Source organism: Dermacentor andersoni, chromosome 7, assembly GCF_023375885.2.
Source record: "Dermacentor andersoni chromosome 7, qqDerAnde1_hic_scaffold, whole genome shotgun sequence".
Taxonomy (NCBI): domain Eukaryota; kingdom Metazoa; phylum Arthropoda; class Arachnida; order Ixodida; family Ixodidae; genus Dermacentor; species Dermacentor andersoni.
Window position 1 is genome coordinate 133,882,180 of NC_092820.1, and position 21,608 is coordinate 133,903,787.

A 21,608-nucleotide genomic window follows, 5' to 3' on the forward strand; every position below is an offset into this window, starting at 1 on the left:
CAGCGAAGCTGTGCGAACTTTAATGCGAACTGCACCTACGCCGCGGATCGGCCCGATATTGCACTATAATTGGGATCGGCCCATGTATGGGGAGTGCTTAAGGCCTGCTTCACCTCCGCCGCGGGTCGGCCCGGCATTGCACAATCTTCGGGATGTGCCCACGTATGGGGAGTTCTTAACGCCTACTTCATCTACGCCGCGGGTCCGCCCGGCATTGCACTATCTTCGGGATGGGTCCACGTATGGGGAGTGCTTAACGCCTGCTTCACCTCCACTGCGGGTCGGCCCGGCATTGCACTATCTTCAGGATGTGCCCACGTATGGGGAGTGCTTAACGCCTGCTTCACCTCCACTGCGGGTCGGCCCGGCATCGTACTATCTTCGGTATGGGCCCACGTATGGGGAGTTCTTAACGCCTGCTTCAGCTCCGCCGCGGGTCGGCCCGGCATTGCACTATCTTCGGGATGGGCGCACGTATGGGGAGTGCTTAAGGCCTGCTTCATCTACACCGCGGGTCCACCCGGCATTGCACTATCTTCGGGATGGGCCCACGTATGGGGAATTCGGTGTCTACACAGGGACGAGATTCTGGGGGAACTATCTCTTAACAGCTTCGCTGTAAGATTAGTTACGCATTTGTGTTTCTTAATTAATTAATAATCAATCAATTAATGATGACGACAAACGCCGGAGCACTCGCACGAGCGCGTTCGCGCGGTAACGCCGAGCAGCGGCAACGACCCTGAGCTTTGGAAGATGACGACACCGGAGCCATACTCATTATGATAGTTCTGCGTTAACACACGGACAGGATCCTGGGGTAAGTAGCCCTTAACAGCTTCGTTGCAAAAACTCCCGCTACAGTTTTCTGTTGCTCAATACGTGCTACATAAAAGTGTTTTTCGGAGCGTGAAGGGAGCCCGCGACTACACGCAATACTGCCGCGTGACTGGCCTCTCCAGGCACTTTGCCTGTATTCACGAGCTTCTTTCACGCTCGGAATAACGCTTTTAGGTAGCACGTATTGAACAACAGAAAGCTGTATCGGGAGTTTTTCATGTTGTTTTACAATTTTTCGTTGACAATTTTTTCTTCGAATTGCAATATTTGAGAAGTTGATTAACTAAATAGAACTATTTAGGTAATTAGGCGGCGAAGTGACGGTGAACAACATTACCTTAATTCTGTCCCGCTCCCTGGCACTTGCAGATATTTAAGTGTTGGTACATGATAACTAGAACACCGTGTATACACGTCTGTTTAGTACGTGCAGGCGTGTATACGCCATGAAGCACTATAATATAAAGCTATTCCAAACTTTTCTATTCCAATTGTGCAATGTGCCCTCCACGATTGGTCAAAAACTTTTTTGAGCTAACCCCCCAGTCCCTGTCTGTCACCCGACGTAAGGAAAACCGCGATGGCCCCCATCTGATATGACGCGTACACACTGATTATGCATGACTGGACCGAACAAAATAAATAGTTATTTCTGATTCGACGCCTAAAGCCGTTAACTCTTGGCTATTGGTCAAAAGTTTTAAGGGCTACACCCACTTCACCTGCCCGTCACGCGACGACACAAAACCCCGAGAACTGACCGCGCCAAAGTGACGCGTGCGCGTTAAAGATGCATAAATATGGCGAACAAAACTGAATATTTTTCTGAATAGCCGCAGGCGGCCGCGTTCCGAAAGGAATTAAACGTGGCTGCCACCGATCGCTCAGGCATTGGCTACTCGCACTTACCGGAGAGCACGAGTTTATTTGCGTACAATAAATTTTTTTGCGTGGCCATGTAACGTTTTTGAGCACTATCGGCCCGATGCTTGCGTCGGCGGTTACGTACATTTGATGTCAGGAGATTGGAATAGTTTTACGTTATAGGGCCACTGCCACTCGCCTTCTTCCTTGTCCGTTGCTTCGTTCTTAGCAAGTCACATTTAGTACCCAGCGTGACTCCGCCATACCGTGTAATATGCACGAAGTTCCGCTTCCCCTTTCTGTCAGTTACATTTGTTGAATGGACGCGTGGAATGCGAGAAATTGCTGTTAGGCTCTCAGGATGCCAGCAGGGTGGAAGAAGGTTCATAACAGAGAAGTTTATTTGTTCTTATAGAAGTTCTTATTTGTTTATTTATTTATTTATTTTTAGGTACGGACTTTGCGCTACAGTTGGATAGATGACAAACTTTCCTTTCAAGTGCTAGCAGCGCTTGTGTCATCGCGTCATTGTCTGTTGTGCGTTTGAACACCGTCCTCCTGGCGATGTTTTATAAAATGTCCATTCTGTTCGCCGATGAACGAAAACAATATATAAGGCAGTTCGCAGCTGTAAACAAATTCTTCAGAAATACACAATGGCACCAGCCAATTACGCATTATAAATGCACATTTATTTATTTATTTATTTATTTATTTATTTATTTAGTTAGTTATTTATTTATTTATTTATTTATTTATTTATTTATTTATTTATTTATTTATTTATTTATTTATTTATTTATTTATTTATTTATTTATTTATTTATTTATTAAGGGTTCTAATGTTGGCATCGCGCAGAGTATCACACCGGCTTCTTCCCAACGGGAGTTGTTAAATGACTGGTGATGATTTGTGAAGCACATCATTTTAATAATTTTGCGGTTGACGGGCCACTGGGGCAGTCATGCAGCTTCCTGTACAAGTCAAACTGGGCGATACACCTCAGGCTGCAACACGGTTTGGTCACGTGTTACAGAGTATAGAGAGCGTTCTTTAGCCGTACCATTTTTTTTAGAAATTGCCTGTGACGGATAGCACAATGTCAAACACTCGATCTAGATTACCTTAGAAGGCGGCCATTACTTCCACGAGAAATAAATATCCTGAATGGCTTTATTAACATATTTACGTTAATTATTATTTGTTTTATTGCTTTGCGGCACCCATTCAATCTACGAATAATAGCCGGTGAGTTGGCAAGGCGTACCCACTTGGCACGAATTATCAGGTCACCACCACTCTTTAGACAATAATTTTTAATGTGTCGAAGGAAACCCATTAGTATTCGAGTTACTTTTTGCGCTTCAAAGCATAAATCGGCACTTTCTTAAAACGATGCAACTGGAACGCCAATACTTTTCGTCGGACACATTGAAAACAATATCTCAAAAGTGGTCCACTCGTGAGAATTTGTTCTATGTGGACATGCCTTGCGAGCTCGCCGGCTACAATTGGCAGACCGAAAATTATGCCGTAAACTAAATAATTAAGAAGCTAATTAGTCTATTGTGTTAAGTATTCAGTTAACTTCACAAAGCTCAAACACAATTCCACGTGGAAGAAAATTAAAACGACTTGCTCGCGCGTATTCCTGGCCAAGGAGAGAATATTGAAATAAAGAAAACGGCGCAATTACAATGGAGGAACAATTACACACTCCCTCCAGAATATCAAAAACGCTAGTATGGGCTGTACTTTGGGTGTACAGCACTAAATCAGATTTTTCAGGCATCAAATTCAGTGTATAAAAATTATACGTTGTGCTCTACCAGGTAATAAGCATTTTGATTTCTCGTAGAAGTAATGGCCACCTCATTGAGTAAGTGAGACGAACGTTTAGAACTGTGCTGTCTGCGACAGCCAATTTTTAATAATTTAGGTCAGTCCAAAAAAACTACACGTTATATTTTAAGAAGCAACCCATGTTTGAAAAATTCAATAATAGTTGATTCAGCAATGAACAGCAATAATATGCGCTATTCGAGCAAGAATAAACTCCTTGAATTGTGAAAAGCCACTGAACGTTGATGAAACGTTTCCATACCATAAGTAAAGCCAAATATATCGTAGAATGTTGCTAAAGGTATTGCTTCGAATGGCTGCTGCGATCTTTCGGTCTCTACTTATACCTAATTACTTATGTAAAGACAACCACTGTTATTACTGCGTGTGTACTGACAAAGCAAGAAGTTGTACGACGTGAAACCTTTATGGTTCTAATTTTGCACGAAAGGCACCCGATCGCGTTTAACACACACTCCCTTATGGACGCATTGTGTGCATTTCAATGAAAGAAACCCAAGGACATTTGCGATGAAGAAAAGACAGCCATATACTGTACGTTCGACATTGTGCGCCATAAATCCACCGGCATACTGCTTCCCTGGCAAATCGACCATTATTACAGCTGACACATTACTAAACTTCTACTTTTCTTTTTCCACGATGCCAGCCACTCGGTGTATCGTGCGCATTCATTATGCACGGGCTATGTCTCGTTTTTTGTTTTTAATTGCGTGAACTGGTTTTGTTGCTTCCCAACACGGTTGCCGATCCTCCCTTCGCCCTCCTCAACTATGCATACCTGTCTCGGCAAACATAAATTATAAACTTTTTGTCTCGTACATTTGTTGTAAATGTGTGATAAAGTTTTCATCATCTGTAGCGGAGGAGGGGGTCGCATCGAGTGGCACCTCGGGAGTTTGTTTTCTTGCGCGCAAGTACGTGAACACATTTTCTCTTTTTCGTCGATACGTTATGTTCAACCCATTGTTCGTAGTGACGTACCGTTCGTTTGTCTTTTTATCACACACTTTAATCGACCCTCGCGCTCACTTCTGATCGTTCTTAGTGTGTTTGAACTCTGACAAACCTGACCCACCTCTCAATATGCAGCAGCGTGGTTGTATATGTAACACTGGATTCATCTACAACATTTGCTCATCTGCCAGTCCGTATCGCGCCGACTAAATCGTAAGTATTTGTAGCTACATCAGCGACAGCATGGAGGTTTCGCTGTGCGACGATAAGTTGCGATCATTCGCGCGGCACTATATCATGAAGAGAGCAAGCTGAACTGCACGCTCTGAAGAACCGCGACGCGAACAAGCGACCGAGTTTTGAGCTCTCCAAAAGCGCGCGGCTTCAGGTGCGGTAAGTGTTGAACATGCGCTAATTCCCATCGCATAATTCCCTAAGAGAAAGTCTTAGCGTGCGGCCAACTGTTATTTCCCTATATTCAAATACATGCGAAACGATGAAGCGCCCTCACCTGAAAACCACTGAGCCGATTTCACTGAAGTTATTCGCATCCTGCACGAAGTAAAATTTTGATCGAAGGCCTCAATATGGTGCTACTAAGGTAACTTACTCAGTTGAAGAAGTTATTTACGCTCGTAATTTACGAATCCCTGACTCTGCCGCAAAACTGATACCGCAGTTGTGTAAAGCGATCCTGGTAGAGCATCGGAAGCAGACAAATGTAGTATACGAATTTACAATTTAACGAAAACTGTCACAATAGTTGCAATAGTTTTGCAGAAGTCCCACTCACAAATTAGCCTTAAGCCTCAAAGAGCTGTATTTGCATCACTTTACACCGTTTTACATGCCTCAATAGGCACAATTTAAAAATTATTGAGGTCCAATTTCTTGTTCCTTACTTGCAATGTTGCTGATGGTGTACTACAGATCTCATTATCACTGCAATCTTCAACAACGTTCGTAAAAAAGGATCGCAGACATAGACAATGCGCTCCCGCAGTTGGTACAAATTAGCATTTTATTTTAAATGCATCAAGTTCGGTGCAATGATTGCCGAGAAAACGATTTCTGCTTTCCCACATATTTAGATACACGGTCTCTGTGTAAATATCTCTCTTAAGCTTACTGGGTGAAAGAGAAATCCAGAGTGCTAGGGTATCTGGAAAGTTTATCTAGAAGCCGTTTTCAAAAATGATAAAAAACCTCGAGAGTAGTGCGTACGAAAAAAGCTCAAAAACGCAGTACCCTAATTGCTGTGAAAGACGCTGATGAACAAACTATGCCGGTTACCAAAGGCTGTCCGCTCTCCTGTGGATGTGCTTGAAGAGTGACAGGTAAACAACTGCGTTTGATACATGCGCCTATATAAAAATACAATGAGCTTTTGTGGTTGCCTAATGGCTGGTTTTATTTGTGATGGTATATATTCCGTTATGCGAAGTAAAAAGAGCAACAAGCTTGATATGAGATGATTTATGCTATTACGAAGCCAGCTCCATCGCTATCATAAATTATGCTTTTTATGGGCAACAAAAACAGCCTACATACATAGGTAACCCGAATAACCTCGTCCTGACGTTTACAGTCGAACTTCCCCTTCACCATAAATTTTCTCTACAGGAGTTACTGCGGAACTGGAAGGCATGAAGGTAATGAAAATTACACGTACTCATCTCCTCGCATATTACGCTGCAGGTAAGGAATATGGGAAGAAAGGTTGCCTTTTATTATTATTTATCATCTACCTAACACTATTGGATTATCGCGCAATTCCCTCCACGCAGCTTACGCATGTGGCGAAATCTAAAGCCCATTGAGCATTTATACATCTCCTTAATGTTTCCTTTCTTTTCTTTGTTCCTCAAAACTTCTCGATCTACCATGTATCGCTGCCATCCCTGTAGCAGATTCACTCGTACGAATGTTCCCCCTGCTTTTTTTTTTTTTTTCACCAATACAATAAACACACGTTGCTTACCGCCACTGCTGACCGGTTGATGCTTCCATGCCTTTAAGTCCAAGCGCTTCTGGAAGGTGCACGTTATTTACCGGTCCCTCTGGGTGAATAATTCCGCATTTCATTGGGATGCGCTGAGTGATCTACTAATTTTCGCTGCAGCAGACAAATGCCTCACCTTGTATATTTTACCGGTACGTTTTTGATTTTGGGCCACTAGCATGAGCCTAAAATAGGAAGGCACTGCCCTTTCTCTTAACGTACAGATTTCCCATTCTAATTTATATCTCCCGGTTCTTGTAAACTTCCATGGCCTTTTTTGCCTCCGTTCGTTGCATCTAATTTAGTGCCGATATTTCTCTCATTTTTTTATTACTTCTGAGTGTCTAGTTGCTCGCCCATTTACCATGTACTTGGTTGCGGAAATTGTTCACCTCTTACTCGGTTCGGTAGGCACGCTTTTCAGGTGCAGGTACTTGCGCACCTTAGCGGCCGGTCGATGTACTTTCATTCATGTTCCTGAGACTTTCTGAAAGACCAGTCTTCCCCTGCGCTTCTCTGGCTTCGAAACAGGCCCAATGCATGAGGCCCTGCAATGCCTGATTTGTAGTTTTACCGAGGGTACTCAAAGACAACCAGCCTATGGACCTTTGGTTAACTTCCGACCTCGACAAGATAACAAATTTTAAGCACGGAATGACATTAAAAACACGGTCTTGAACGCCATCCACGAGAATGACTTCGAGCCAAGAAAGACAGCGTAATAGGTACCCTTCTAAAGTGTGCTTTCCATCGATTAACACGTGGCAAAATTACGACATAAGCTGTAAGCCGCACTGTATACATTTCAGCCAGCCACTGCCACGCAACTATTACTGCTGACATATTCCCTCTTCCCTGTCGTGTAGTTGACGGCATTGCATTTTGTGTAGTTAGGAGTAATAGTTCTGCATGACCCCTGACTTAATCTGAGCCCGAATGCAATTTTTAGCACTAGTTTATTGGCTTTTGTACAACGTTTCTCTGCGCGATGGCAGTGTAATTAGTGGAATCTTTTGTTCCCATGGAAATAAGTTGGTAAAGCTAAGCATCCGCTATGCAATCTTGCTAACTGATTTTCCCCAAAAGTAAATTACCTTAAGCTTAAAAATGCCCACTCAACGCGGTGCGTCGTCTACTACTCGCTTGCCGAACAGCATTAACTATCGTAAGATCTAATGACCTCCAGAAGTACTTCAGTATAATAATTAAGACATGCCGACACAAATTTATGTTTACTGTAGCGCTGCAAACACATGAATTTCTCAGTGCTTAAAAAATGTTGCCAGACTTCAGGGGTCCAATCGCGATTGCTTTTTTTTTATTTCTGGTATTTTGTTATCACAGGCTGCCACAAAATTAATGGGACCATTCACGACCCATTAACGTAAATTATAAAAATTCCTAATTATCATCTCTACACGAAGAAATTATTAACCGCGAATTGTCGGTGCTCCAGATGCAGCTATTAATTAGCATTATGGTAGCAAGCCCAAACACTGTTATCCAATAAATGCTTAACCGAATTTAGGCACCCTGGGAACGAGTAATAATTACACTAATTAACGAGCACTCAGTTTCCCAAAACGTCGTCACCGGCATACCTATTGTTCAGCGCATTACAAGAAGGCACCCCTTAACAAGTTAACTTTGCCCCTGAGTCGCTTTATTGCCCAAACCGGACGAATTGAAAGTTCAAGGTACCGCACAAACACAGATACTTGGCGAAGCAACCTTTTTTTTTTCTTCTGAGGTAAATATTGAACTACGTAAGGAGTGCAAGTAAATTTACCGCATGGCTGCGCTATACCGTGAACGCCGCCTTCGCGTCCTCTCTACACGCCCGTATACCTGTAGTCAACCTGGCTAAGGCTTTTGTGGCGGTCTGCAAGTTTCGCAAACGCAAGAACGACTAGAAAATGTACGCATACTATAGTTTGCACTAGATTAAACCAAAGAGAAATCAAGCGATTTGTCATGGAAGGGTCGTCTCACTTTCTCTGACTTGCTATCGCAGTTAACCTGATCGTACGCTTTATGTTTACCGATTCTAAATCTCCATTTGACGAACATTTTGCAGCTCGTCACAGATTCACTTACGCTACGTTACCTCTGCATCCCTTCGATAAACTTTGTCTGGTTACTAAAACAACAGAATATATAGAATTTCGAAATGCGTATTACACCTGCGACCCGTGTTACATTTCAAACAAACGACCGATTTTAACGCCAAGAAATTATAGCAAACAACACAATTTATCACGTATGCTGAAAAATACTCAGCAGAACCCATGTCACGATGACGGTCAAAGAGCATGCGTTTAGCAAATGAGCAATACAGCGACGCAACGTATTGGCACCTTTCAAAAACGCATCGTGTATGAGACGTGTGCAGCAGCGGCACTCTGCTCTCGTGCTGCCCTCTTTACACTCTACGCCATCTAGCGGCGACGTCGCGGAGCCGTTACGTTACGCTACGTTAGGTTACTTTACGCATGGCCTTGCGTGTGCGAAGGTTGCGAAATGTTTACTCGCTGGCCGCAAAAACCACTGGCTACTAATCCCTGACCCAAGTTGAATTGAATTGAATTGAATTTGAGTTCATTTGCAACATAGTTTGGGGAGAGCAGGTGTAAAACCTGTTTGAACGGCTTGAGGAGACCTGGCCACTCTGCACACACGTTGGCATAACGGTAGGTGCAACAGGAAAAAAAAGAAATATATAGTGCAGCCCACATGGCTCACGTACAGGCAAAGCTTACTTGCGTATGGCGAGTGTCTCAAAACTCACACAAACGCTATTTCGATCAACAGTAAAATGAAAATAAAGAAATCAGCAAGAATTTCGTACAAACGTGTATGAGTTTATGGTAATGATGTTACTTTCAGTAATACTCTCCGCAGTTCTTTGAATGAGAGTTGTGATGTCAGAGAGCTGTTCTCTACTAATTATATTTAGTAATATGGGTAGCAAGAACTGTAGCTTGTGCTTGCCATAATTTGTTCGACATTTTCTTTTATTTGCCGTTCTCAAAGCTTGTGTGTTTTATATTGTGTAATGTTAGCTTCTAGTCCAGCAAGTGTTGCTAGCGCGTTAGTATTATTGACTATACCAACTTCCTACTGGCGAGACAAATTATAAGTCCACATAGAATTCACCTTAATTATGCTATGCCTCATGAAAAAGTCCTCAGTGCAAAATTAGTATGGAACCTTGCATAATAAACGAACCACACACGTTTGCAACACTTCCAGCTTGTAGATATTTTCATTCGTAGTTGTAGCCCAAAGCAGCAACCCATAGTTAATTATTTGTAAAAAGAAAGCGTTATAAAGAAGCATGTTGGAAGGTACAGATCATTCAAAACAAACGCGGCGTATGATACCAATCGTTCTATACAACTTATTAAAAATATGGTTTACGTGATCATCCCATGGCGTGTGTTCACCAAAGTAGACTCCCAGGGTTTTAATGGACGGTACTAGTTCTATTTCCATGTCACCTAACTTAATTGGAGTAACCTGAACAGGTTTGTTCAAAGTTGTATTATATTAACGTTTAAGTGGTTTTCAGTACCCCAGTCATTTTTTTAGGTAGCGCTTCGTTACCTCTATTTACTAAGTTCGTGCCCGAATTTCCCGCAAAAATGAACTGGTGAATTGAGCTGGACTATCAATGGCTGGGATCTCATTAATATACAGTAAAAATAAGAATGGTCTTAGAATGCTTCCCTGGGGTACTGCACATTTGCTCTTGCTATCAGTACATGCTGCGTTCTATGTTGTAAATAGGAGGAAATTAAAGAGTGCGCTACGCCTCTAATACCACAAAATTCCAAGTTTCTTAACAAAATGCTGTGATTAACAAGGTCAAACGCCTTGGAGAAATCTAAAAATAGGCCGAGTACCATTTCCTGACATTCGAATTTCTCTGATATGGACTCCTTTTGGGCTGCAAAGGCAAGTTCAGTGGATTTATTGTTGTTGTTTTTTTTCGGAAGCCGTATTGGGCAAAATGTATATGATTGCAGCGATCCACGAAAGATGACAGGCGCTGTAATATTATTTTTTTTTTCAAAACCTTTAGAAAAGACTGGTAATATGGATATCAGCCTGTAGTAGCTCGTTCCATGTTTGCCCCCTTTTTTAAATACTGCAGTTGCTTTGGCGGTCTGCATGTCACGCGGAAAAATTCCTAATGATAAACTTTGATTAGAAATGTGAACTAGATATGGCGCCAAAGCGTCGATTACATATTTCCCTGGTTGTATTTGGATACCTGACATATCATTCGCTTTACTGTTGCTTAACGCCATATTGTTTCTTGCGCTTTGAGAAAAGGAGTTGCCGTCACCATTATAAGGTGACGACGTATCTTTCTTTTATTTTCATTTCAATAAAAAATCAAGATACGACAATTTCATTCTTGGAATCCGGTGTAAGGGAATAATGTGTGTCCAGTGCTAAAATTTGTATTGTTAAAATCTGCATCATTGTTTGAAAATTGACCGAGGGAAAGAAAGAAATCCTTAAATCGCCAATACGCTACCTCTTAATTATACGCCATCTAGCAAAATATTAACCGTTTGCTCTGGCACTTTTCTTAGCCTTGCATTAAGCGTCTTCCAAACGTTAGCAGTGCGTCCTACAGACGTATTAAATTGTTTGAATAGATATTCGTTCTGAGCGCTTCGTAACTCCTCGGTAACGGATGTAACAAGATGTTCAGTGAAGAGCGGCACATTACCCCAGTACACTCATGGCGCAGCTTGTGAAAGGGTCGGCGTTAAAGAGGGAGAGAATAAACTTTATTCAAGAACCCCGGTCCGGGTTAAAGAGGCTCGTTGGAAATCGGCACATTTTTGGTGCATTCGTGGCGGAGCTTGCTCGAACGTCGGGCTACCGTTCTTGAAGAAACCGTGCAACGTGGGTTCGATCGCAAGCCGGCACGGGAGAAATTTTAGAGGCTCCCTAACGGCAAACGTGGCTGGTCTAAATGAACCAGTCGGTGAAATTGGCTAGTCTAAATACAGCCGGGCTTCTCTCCCGCGCTTTCCAAGCGACACCGTCGCAATTTTAGCGCTCGGCGTGGGTTCCGTTCTGCCGAGCAGCGGAGAAATTTAAACGTTTTATTTGCCATTTTGAAGCCGCATATTCCCTGTGGCACGTATTTTAGTTGCCCAAGTAAGCTTGAAATACGTTCATAGAAGAGCAGTACACACCCACTGGCACAGAGCCAGTGACCCAAGTTGGCATCGAAAAGTTTCATCCAGGAGCAGCACAGACTGAGTGACACGTACATAGTGCTACAAGTCGTCGTCGAAAAAATTAAGTGAAGAGCGAACGGCCACACAGGGAGTCTCACATTCATAGTGACTCATGACGGCATCAAAGTGGTTCGTTGAAGAGTGGCATATAGGTACACAGTACCCCATGATCGGTGACCTAACTTGATATCTTGGTTCGATTCGAGCCCTGTGCCCTCATCATAGCAGCCCTGTACACTACGCATCCGACCGCGGGTTACACGATGACCCAGGCTACCGGAAAAACGGTTGGACACATAGATAAACAACAAGCCTGCCAAAAGTGCGTGGAATACTCTAAGAATGCTAATCGCGTTAAAATTCCGGCAGAACACACCTGAGGGTGAAGGTCCAGGTTTCTGCGATTACCAGTGAAAGTGTGTGGCAGCACACCATACTGCCACTGCGAAAACGCGCCATGTATGAGGCGTGTGTGCAGCCTGGTTACTCTTCGCGCTTTATCTTTGGACACGCTGTGATACATAGCGGCACCACCAAGAAGTCCAGATGTGGTGCCTGTGTGAATATATATTGAGAGAAGATTGTCTAAATGTATATGACGGGAATTCGGTGCCACCAACGCCCACCGACTTGGAGCACCAAGAATTTTAAAGGTTTACTTTGTTATAGGGAAACGTCAAATATACGCATTGACCCAAGTTGGCATGGCGTCAAAGCAGTTCACAGAAAAGCTGGACATACCCAGTCACCCAATTTGGCATCAAACAACTTCGTTGAAGAGCAGTACATACCCTCTTGCACATACGCAGTGACACAAGCTCACGTCAAACAGGTTTATTCAAGTTCAACACATACCCAGTTTCCCATGCATGACAGTTGCCGTGTTGGCGTGAAGGCGGTTCATTCAGCATCGGCTAATACCCAGTGCAAAAAACCCAATGACGGATCCGACCATGGACTACCCAGTGACACAGGGATGGTATTCTGTAAGAGTCCACCTAGTGGACTGTCCATTTCGGCCGTTGCTGATTGGCTAGGGACGCTCGTTCCTCCTCTCTCGTACCGCTGCATCCAATCAGCAGCGGCAGAAATAGACAGTCCACTAGGTGGACTCTTACAGAATACCCCCCCAGGTTGACGGGGAAATGGTAAGAGACACTCAGGTAGACGCACTAGGGAAATGGTTGCTAATCGCAATAAAATATTATTCAAGTGAAGCATTTTATTCTCAGACCCCGACGAAGTGAAGCGTCCCTGTAACTTCTTTATGGACGCGTAGCTCACTCTCCCCCACCCTCAAAGGGGAGGCGGAGAATAGTCCGGAGGGTGGTTTCGCGTAGCTAATGTAAAAAAATAAAGACGTGCAGATGGACCGGAAATTACAGGATGAGGGACAAAGGGGAGTTTCGAGTTATGAGAGTAAACGCGAACATTGGGCAACTGCATTTGGGATCTGTCGAGAAATGCAGATAACAACCGAAACGCGGAAACCATTTACGGACGTATGTACGTGCGACCAATCCAGTCTTTCTGGTTTTCTAGGAAGAAAAGCTAGAACTATTCAGCTCTCAGTCTAATTCTATATACGCAGGCAGAAGACAATGAAAATATCTGGTAGCCGACTGTACTCGGTCAGAGTGATTTAATAGCACAAAAAAAAAGTATTTGGGTACTCTGGTTCACTTGAGAGTGCAAATTAGAAGTGAAAGAGCACGCTTACACATCCGTCTGAAAAAAAAGATAATTACACGCTACAGGGAATAATTGCGTGATTACTATAGCGAATGGATTCAGAGCTGACTTTGAAACATTGATACGCGTTCGTTGGAATGTATTAAACTTGTGAACGAGATATTACCGTATATATTATGTAGCGTTCCTAGTTAAAGGACACAATAGAAGTAAAGCATTGCTGTGAAAATGGCGTCCATCTTGCCTACCTTTACTCTAAATTCATTCTCCTCTTCACCTGTACCAAGTTTCTGCGCTTCTCATCTTCTATTCGAAGGCTCATACCACTTGACCCTTCCAGGTTTCTTTTGCTAACCCCTCCAGGGGAAATACTTTAAAACGTTTCCAATCTAAGCACATTCAACTGAGCCACGTTCACCAATGTACCACAAAGTCTTCAATATTCCTTTCTGAGTGGCCGTCTCTGCCACAGAGTAAGGATCATCAAATTTGGCACTGAATTCTCTCACTGCTTTCTTAACTAGAGCGAGGTTGGTGACTTGAATGTCTGGGATATCTGAGCAATGTCTTGTCAAAATTTTTTTTCATTCGTTTACGGTACCTCTCCTCCTGCGATTTTCGTTTCCTCTCCTCGACGATCTGGAGATTTTCTAACAGCCCCAGCTCACGGTACGCCTGAAGAATAGGGGTTTCTCCTGAAGAAGCGAACTGTGTGGGCTGCATCCCAAGCCACTGGTGTAGGACCAATTGTGCTGTCTTAAAGCTGCTTCTAAAGAGCATTTACATCAACCAGGGAAACTGTCGTACATCCTGATGCATTGTTTCACATCTCGTATAGCACGCTCTGCAAGCCCATTCACCGCGGGATGGTATAGCGCACACAATTTGATTGATATATTGTGGTCTCGAGCCAATCTTGCTAGTTTTTCACTCTTGAACGCTGGACCGTTGTCACATACGATCGTCTTGGCTGTCCTAAACATATCCCGTTCGGGGAGGGCGATGACACTATTCGCATCTTCTTTTCCTGCCTGTGCCGCGACCATCCTGGTGCATTCATCTATGGCCAGAAGAAAAGCTTGCGTTTTTCGGACTCCTGCTCGTTTCTCATTTAGCTCGGCGAAATCATGATGTATAACTCAAAAAGGCACGTCCGAGTGACAAGGTATTATCATGGCGCCCGTAGGCTGCTTATATTTCACTTAGTTAACTTGAAAAATGTGGCATGAACGAACGTATTGAATAACGTCTTCTTTCATGTGAGGCCCCGTAAATCTCTTGACTAGTTTGTTGTATGTGCGCCAAAATCCATCGTGTCCTCCAGGTTCTGGGCTATCATGGTACAAATAAAGCACTCTGGAAACCAGCGTTGGCGGGACTTGATAGCGACCTTCCATAAAAAGAAATTGTTCAGAGCCTTCTCACAGTCTTACTTCATTGATTTCTTACGATTGTTCTTTGTTGGACTGTATCATCAGTCTAGACAATGCCTCTGCATCAGTCAAAAGGGGTCCAGGTCTGTGGGAGATGGTGAAATCGAACTGCTGCAAGTAGTTCACCCATCTGGCGATACGTCCCTTAGGTTGGGTCATATTCAAAAGATGAGTGAGGGCCTGGTGATCGGTGAACAAAGTAAACTTCACACCTTCTAGATACAGCCATCGGCACTATTAAAACGAACGCTCCGCAGCGGGGCCTTGACCAGCTTGGACTGACTCCAGCGCCGCGAAGTTTTGTGCTCTGTTATCTCTGTATGTTTGCAGCGGCCTACGATAGCTGGAGCGCTGCTCGATTTGACTGCTCGTCTTGCCTTTCGCTTGTGCCTAACCGGTGGGGAGAGTGCGCTGGCTTGACATGTCCGTTTGGCTACGTTTCGATCGTGGCTGCGGCCTCACGCGCGTCAAGAAAACACGTTGCGGTCTGCTTATATCGGCAAAGTGAAATGGCGGACGACAGCTCGCGCGCCTTTCGGGTTTCGCTTCAAAGCTGGCGCTTTCAGGAAATTATAAACAGGAAAACGAGAGCAAATGCAGGTTTGTGGCGTTTGTAAAGGTAGGACAATAAATATATCTTATAAAATAAAATTTTATTTCTATAGGAGATCGGAATGTCGACAAGGATATAGAGTTTCGTTTTATCGAAATTGTGACCTGACAGATTGAAGTGCTGTGTCACTGCTTTAGGAAATCTCCTAGCCGTGTCTGCGTGGTGCTCGTTACGTCTGCCAATAATTGCCTGTCCTGGTTCGCTCATGCATTTTTAGCGGCACAGTGAACATTGCAAACTGCAGATAACGTTTGAACTATAGTGCAGGTAAAACTGGTTTTGATTTCTTCCGTATTATCGTTTGCAATGCTTTAAACTTTATTGTCATTTTGAGGATGTTCGCAGGTCTTACGCCGGGGACGAGCACAGCTACTATGTTGAAGGTACAGTGAGGGTTTTGCGTGTACTAACATGTTTTTTAAAGTTAACAGTGTGGCTGAGATATGACCCTTAGTACATTCGTGAACGCTTCTCTGAATAGCTCGGTGCTTACTAAGAGGGCATAGTAAAGAACATTGTTTATTTTTCTGTGTAAGAAAATTGACCGACGATTACGACACTCTCTAAGGCGAAACTTGAGCGCCGCTATATAACTGTTCTTATATCGCGATTAATCGGCTGGTGCGGACAATCTGTCTCGTGCGGAACTTTCAAAACGCAGCAAAGTGACGCGCAGCTGCCTCGCTAATCGGGAGATGGCGTGAGGCAGTGCGCGGGTCAAGGTTGTTTCACATGGCGCGATTAGGGCGAAAGAAATCGTTCTGCCGCGCACGTCGCAGAGCGATTTTCGCTGTCAGCTTTCACATGCGTTTGCATAAGCGCGATTTCCGTCGCAGCGATGCGCAAGGTTGTCCCTGCTCACGAAGTATCCATGCTTGCATCGTTAAAAAAGAACAACATGGAAACTAGTAAAATATTCGAATTTTCCTGTTATTATTCGACAATAGAATAAGTACACCATTTTTTAACGTTTAAAAGCGTTCAGACTTTATGACAGCTTGCAGATGCGGTGAGTGAGACGCTGCATAAAACCGCAAGTATGAGCGTGCGGCGTCTGTGGGGTGGTTCCGTTTAGAACACTTTAGTTTCGTTGCTACTATGGAATCCACAACCTTTTCCTGGAGAAGTTATTGCTTTTACAGAAAACAAGCTACTATTGCGTGTGCATGTGTAAGCAGCTTCTCTTGTCTTGTGTCCTAGACAGTGGCGCGTACCCATTATGGGGGATCAGCCAAGAAGCAGGCGGTTTTCCGTAAGGTTAGAAGTATAAGCAGCTGGCACAATTTGTAGCGATGAAGAGGTTGACGACCGTGGCGATCAAGTGGGTACGTGCCTTATGTTGAAGCGGTGTCTGCTCCCGGCCTGAATAGTGTGCAGCTTGTCCTTTTAAATGAATTGTAGGCGCTGGTAGGTACGCCCTATTCAAACATAACAAGTGGCGCGCGAGATTGCCCCACAGAGCTACCAACGCGTGGAAAAACAGGAAAGCGTCTATCCTGACCGCGATTTGTTTCGTTACACGCCTCCCACATCGCGCCGATCACTGCGACTCAGCGACGGCGCGACCAACTTGGAACCCGGTCGCGGAGGGCCGACGACGTCGCGGCGGTCACTAAGCGACGGGATTCGCTCTGGGGCTGAGCAAAAATCGTGAGCGCGATTCACAGCAGCCGCCGTAGACCGACCTCCACTCATGCAGCGTTCTTTCCATCTACGGTATTGGCGGACGCGCACGCTGCATGCCATCCGTGAACAGACGACAGCGCTAGGGTGCCTCGGTGTCCTCCTCGCCTTCCGCGGGCGAGGAGCACATCGAGGCACTCTAGACGGCACGTTGCTCTGGAGCCATCTCGTAGTGGTCGTCCCCATAGAGCCCGTACTGCGCGGCACTACATTTCTCTTCTCACGCTTTCGCCATGCCTTCCTCCTCTGCTTACCACCACATGGTTCCGCTGCACCCTCCTCCTCCACTTTTCTTCCCGCGCTCTTTTCGCTATCACCGTCTTTCATCCCCTGCTGCACCCCGCGTTCGCTCTTTCATCATTCCCTGTGCTCGTTCGTTCGGTTACGCCAAGGGACGACGCCGAGGGATGCCGACGCTAAACGCAGGAACTAGCTCCTAAGAGCAGTGCCCCAAAACACCGACATATTTGTACCCATGTATCGCCTATTAAACTCTCTCGTCTCGAGAAAAGTCATTGCCAGGGGGCAAGGCGAACTTGAAAAGGGGAAAAGCATTTTAGATTTTGCTTACGTTTGAATTTCTGGCGATAGTTCACTCGAAACGGCATGCTGCATGGCGCTTCAGAGCAATGGATTTTGGCAGGTCATGCATTTACTATCTGAAGCTGCAAAACATTATTTGGATTTTTGAAGTATTTTGCAACAATGTAGGCTACCCTAGCGCACCACGTGCGATGTCTCGGAAACCACCTTCACCTTTGTTTGGTGTTGTCCATTACCGTCTACAGTCTACTAAGTTTGACTACTGCAGAACCAGCTATACACGATCAAAAAAAGGAAGTTTTTGTGGGATCAACATTGTGTCGTTTTCTGTGCAAGCTATACGAGACTTCTCTACAATTTTACGCCTTTTTCCCAGTGACATTTGCCCTACACTATGTGTCTGCTGTGGAGGATACGAACTGTAAATATGAAGAAGGAGGGGGCGTCCCTCCAGCTAACGTAGATGTGTCTGGAAAAGGCTGGGGCGAATATGTAGTCAATCAAACTCTCCGCTTAATGGAATTCGCCAAGGTAAGTTCTTTTTTCAACTCATTTCCTCCTGTGTAGTGTTATAGGTGCACCACGACGCAGGATATCCGCCCTCGCACAGAAATATACCTCGAGAAATAGCACTCAACTATAGCCCCAGTTTTAATTGATATGACTTTACGGTGAGCTTCTGCGTGAATTACAGTGGCGCGTCGGCTGCATCCATTGGCTTTGCACAATATTCTGTCACACTAGACCCCTGGCATATTTGAATCCTGATACGTAATGTTTCAACGCACGGTATTACATTCTTATTTAGCCGGTATTTAGTTTGGGGCGCAATCCATTCCGCAAAGCTCAGTGAAAAATAAACTACAAATGTTTAATTAGTTTTCATTTATTATAGATACTGCAACCAAAACACGATTATCGCATTAGTGTGTTTCCGAAATCATGAAAGATGCGTAAGAGAAGGTCAAATAAAGACAATGCATTACATAGGAGGGAAATACGTGGTCCTAAAAAGCACAAGGTTCGTAATCGTCAAATGTTGCAGCGAATTTGTTTATTGGAAACTTTGGAATGTCTAGGACCAGCTGGTTCCCGATTTTGATAGTATATGGAAATAATCTATACTTAAATTTGTTAGTCCTGGCGTACAGTTATTAAGAGGGTGAAAATTGATTGTTGTAGACAATTTATCAAACCTGATGTACTGAATAAGGAGGAATGCTGAGAGGTAACAGGAATATAAAAATGTATAAGCGGAGGAAGTGGACGAAGGGAAGTGATGGAACGTTTCTTCTCTCCTTGTTAATTTTATCTGTTCTTTCTTTTCGTCACCATGAAAACAAAAATACTGATAGTGCCTTTCTATAACTTAGCCCTAAAATTGATAATAAAGATTAGTATTCATTTATTATCTCATTCCCAAATCAAAATAATTCTTTTAGGCGTTTTCCCTTTTTACTTAGTGGCGCCTGATTAATAATTGATTCACTGGACTGTGCCATACAAATAGGCATCAAACCAAACCAAACCAAACTTGCTCCGATAGCCCTCATGGCGGTCGCGTCCGTACACATTTCGCACAGAAAGCCTGCCAAAAGAAGGATATTAGGCATGCGTCCCGGGAACACCTTGTGTTCCTAGAAGGATAAGTTATAGCCTATAACAAAATTTCACGTCTTCGTATTACATTCTCATGAGAGTCTCGTTTGATGGACTTGTCGGGCCCGTCTCATCGCACTCCTACTACACTATGGTGTCATAATAAAAACGTCGTCTTGGACATATTTAGAATATCCCGCTTCTCGAACAGTGAAGCCGTTGACTCCGATAGCCACTTCACTATCGTTAAGAGCGAATGATTTCACAGAAAGCACCGCATGATAACTAAAGAAGCGAGTGAGGAAGTCTCCCTCAGAACACTTCCTACTACTTACACCATTGCCTACGTCCCTCTCGACACCTCAACTAATTTGAATTCAATGCACACGCACATTCTCAATGCTTATCTTGGAAAAGCAGTCCGGGGTAGATGAAGTCCGGTTTAATACTAGAAGGAATATAGTGACGATTTACGTGGCGATGCAAGCGGCCCTAGAAAAACTGAGAATCGTGCGGATTCCTGGGCATGTTGAAGTGCGCTTATTTACTGCGCAGTGCAATCGGACTACGGACTAAGTTATCTCGCACCTCATCATTGAAATTACCTACAAGTGGTTTCAGGATACGTTGTCTTTAACCGTCAACATTGATCTCCATCGGTTCAGCCGTTCTGAAAGCATCTCGAGGCAGGTACCTTACCTCACCCCACCTACCCAAGCCAAAGTGGGCTAAGTGAGGTATCCAGTGCCGCCATTTGTGCCCCGACCACTTCAATGCCGCAAGTGCTCAACGCTGGGCAACGTTAGCCCTTTATGCTTGGGCCAGACAACATTCATCCGCTGTGCAGGCTGCCATGACAATTCTTTACGTACAGTCGAAGTAGCAAAATGCTTGAGTTGCGATGGCACCCTTCAGGCACGCTCTAAAGGTATATAAAAATAACAGATGACACTACTGCAACACCGAGCACACCTTGACGCACAAGGAGGCAGCAGCGTCAGTTCGCGAGTGGTGGGACCGACCGCGTCGTCATCGAATTGAAGAGCAGAACCATGGCCCCAGTCACACAGGTCCAGCAGGAGCTCGTTAAAACTACTTCCTATGAGCCTCCAAGTGTGATGCGTAACATCAGCAGCGGAAGCCAACACATTACCTACCTAATGGTCACGCTTAAGACCACCGGCACCCGAATACCAACGCGAACAAAAGAGCGTTTCGAGACGAACTGAATCGGTTCTGCCACCACTGCGCTGCTGCGGCGAATAACTGACGCCCTGCGGCTGCTACCGCGGCTCTCGAATACGCCTGTGGCGAGAACAGCTGTGGAGATCATGCATGCCGCAGACATGCCTGCCTTGATACGCTTCCATATCCTTGATCACTCTCGGTCAAAGAAAGTAAACCGCGCAGCATTCCTGCGCATGTTGCACAGAAACAGTAGACTTTGAAGCAGCTCTCAACATCACACTATTCATACCACCTTGATACACTGTCCCGGTCGTTTCCACAACACCTATCCTCAACGTCGAGTGGAAGCTTACAATCACGCAACTCACGCCGTACTCTACACCTTTCTTATAGAAAAGTTTCTCTCCCTTTTAAGACCTTCTTCAACTCATGAATAAAAAAAAAACAACTGAATATTTTGTTTCTTGTGTTTGGAATTCTCAACTGTCGTCATGTATCGTAAAGTGTTGCTACACTGGCAAGAATTTTCTTTATAAGCCCCACATTTTCTTATAGCGAGCTTTTTCAAGCCATCAAAGAACACTTGTGACAAGATGACAGGTGTATAACAGAAATATCTGTCGTATGTTGGGAACCTAGTCTTTTTACAAGGAATGCGCGCAAGGAGACCATCGTGTTTAATTTCAGGGCACAAAAAGCAATAAATACAACCTCCAAGCTAATTACAAGCAGGTTATAAGTAAAACAAATTCAATGCGGATCCTATTTTGTGATCACTGAGTGAAACAAAAAAACTATTCGGAGTCCATTCGCCGCTCTCTTACAAGCTACACGAAACTTTTTACAGGAGGTGCAGAACGCGCCGCATCATTGGAGTGGGACTTTGTTAGCTGCTTTGGAGAAAACGAAAGGAGGCAAATGCTCACGAGGACCTGGGTTGCAACTCCAAAAGCTAAAGGAAAGTTTCCAGTCAGTAAACGCCATTTCATGGTTCGACTTGACGAAGCAAAATCTGGAAGATGTGAGTAGGCTCTTAGCGCACTTGAAGGTACAACATATTACTTTC

At 44.3% G+C, this 21,608-nt stretch overlaps 1 protein-coding gene across 4 annotated transcripts in view; it reads left to right on the plus strand.

The window, feature by feature from the left end:
- The first annotated feature begins 3,770 nt into the window (after positions 1–3,770).
- Positions 3,771–21,608, plus strand: part of LOC126534523 (lipase member I-like) — a 41,881-nt gene continuing 24,043 nt past the window's right edge. The window contains exons 1-4 of one of the 4 annotated variants that reach the window (XM_055072371.2): positions 3,771–4,738; positions 6,149–6,223; positions 18,132–18,286; positions 21,390–21,563. In XM_055072371.2, the coding sequence (XP_054928346.2) occupies positions 6,172–6,223; positions 18,132–18,286; positions 21,390–21,563 (381 nt within the window). In that variant the 5' untranslated portion in view covers positions 3,771–4,738; positions 6,149–6,171. Of the gene's footprint in view, positions 4,739–4,766; positions 4,919–6,148; positions 6,224–18,131; positions 18,287–21,389; positions 21,564–21,608 lie in introns of those variants that run through there. The other 3 variants (XM_055072372.2, XM_055072370.2, XM_055072369.2) reach the window with 3 other exon arrangements.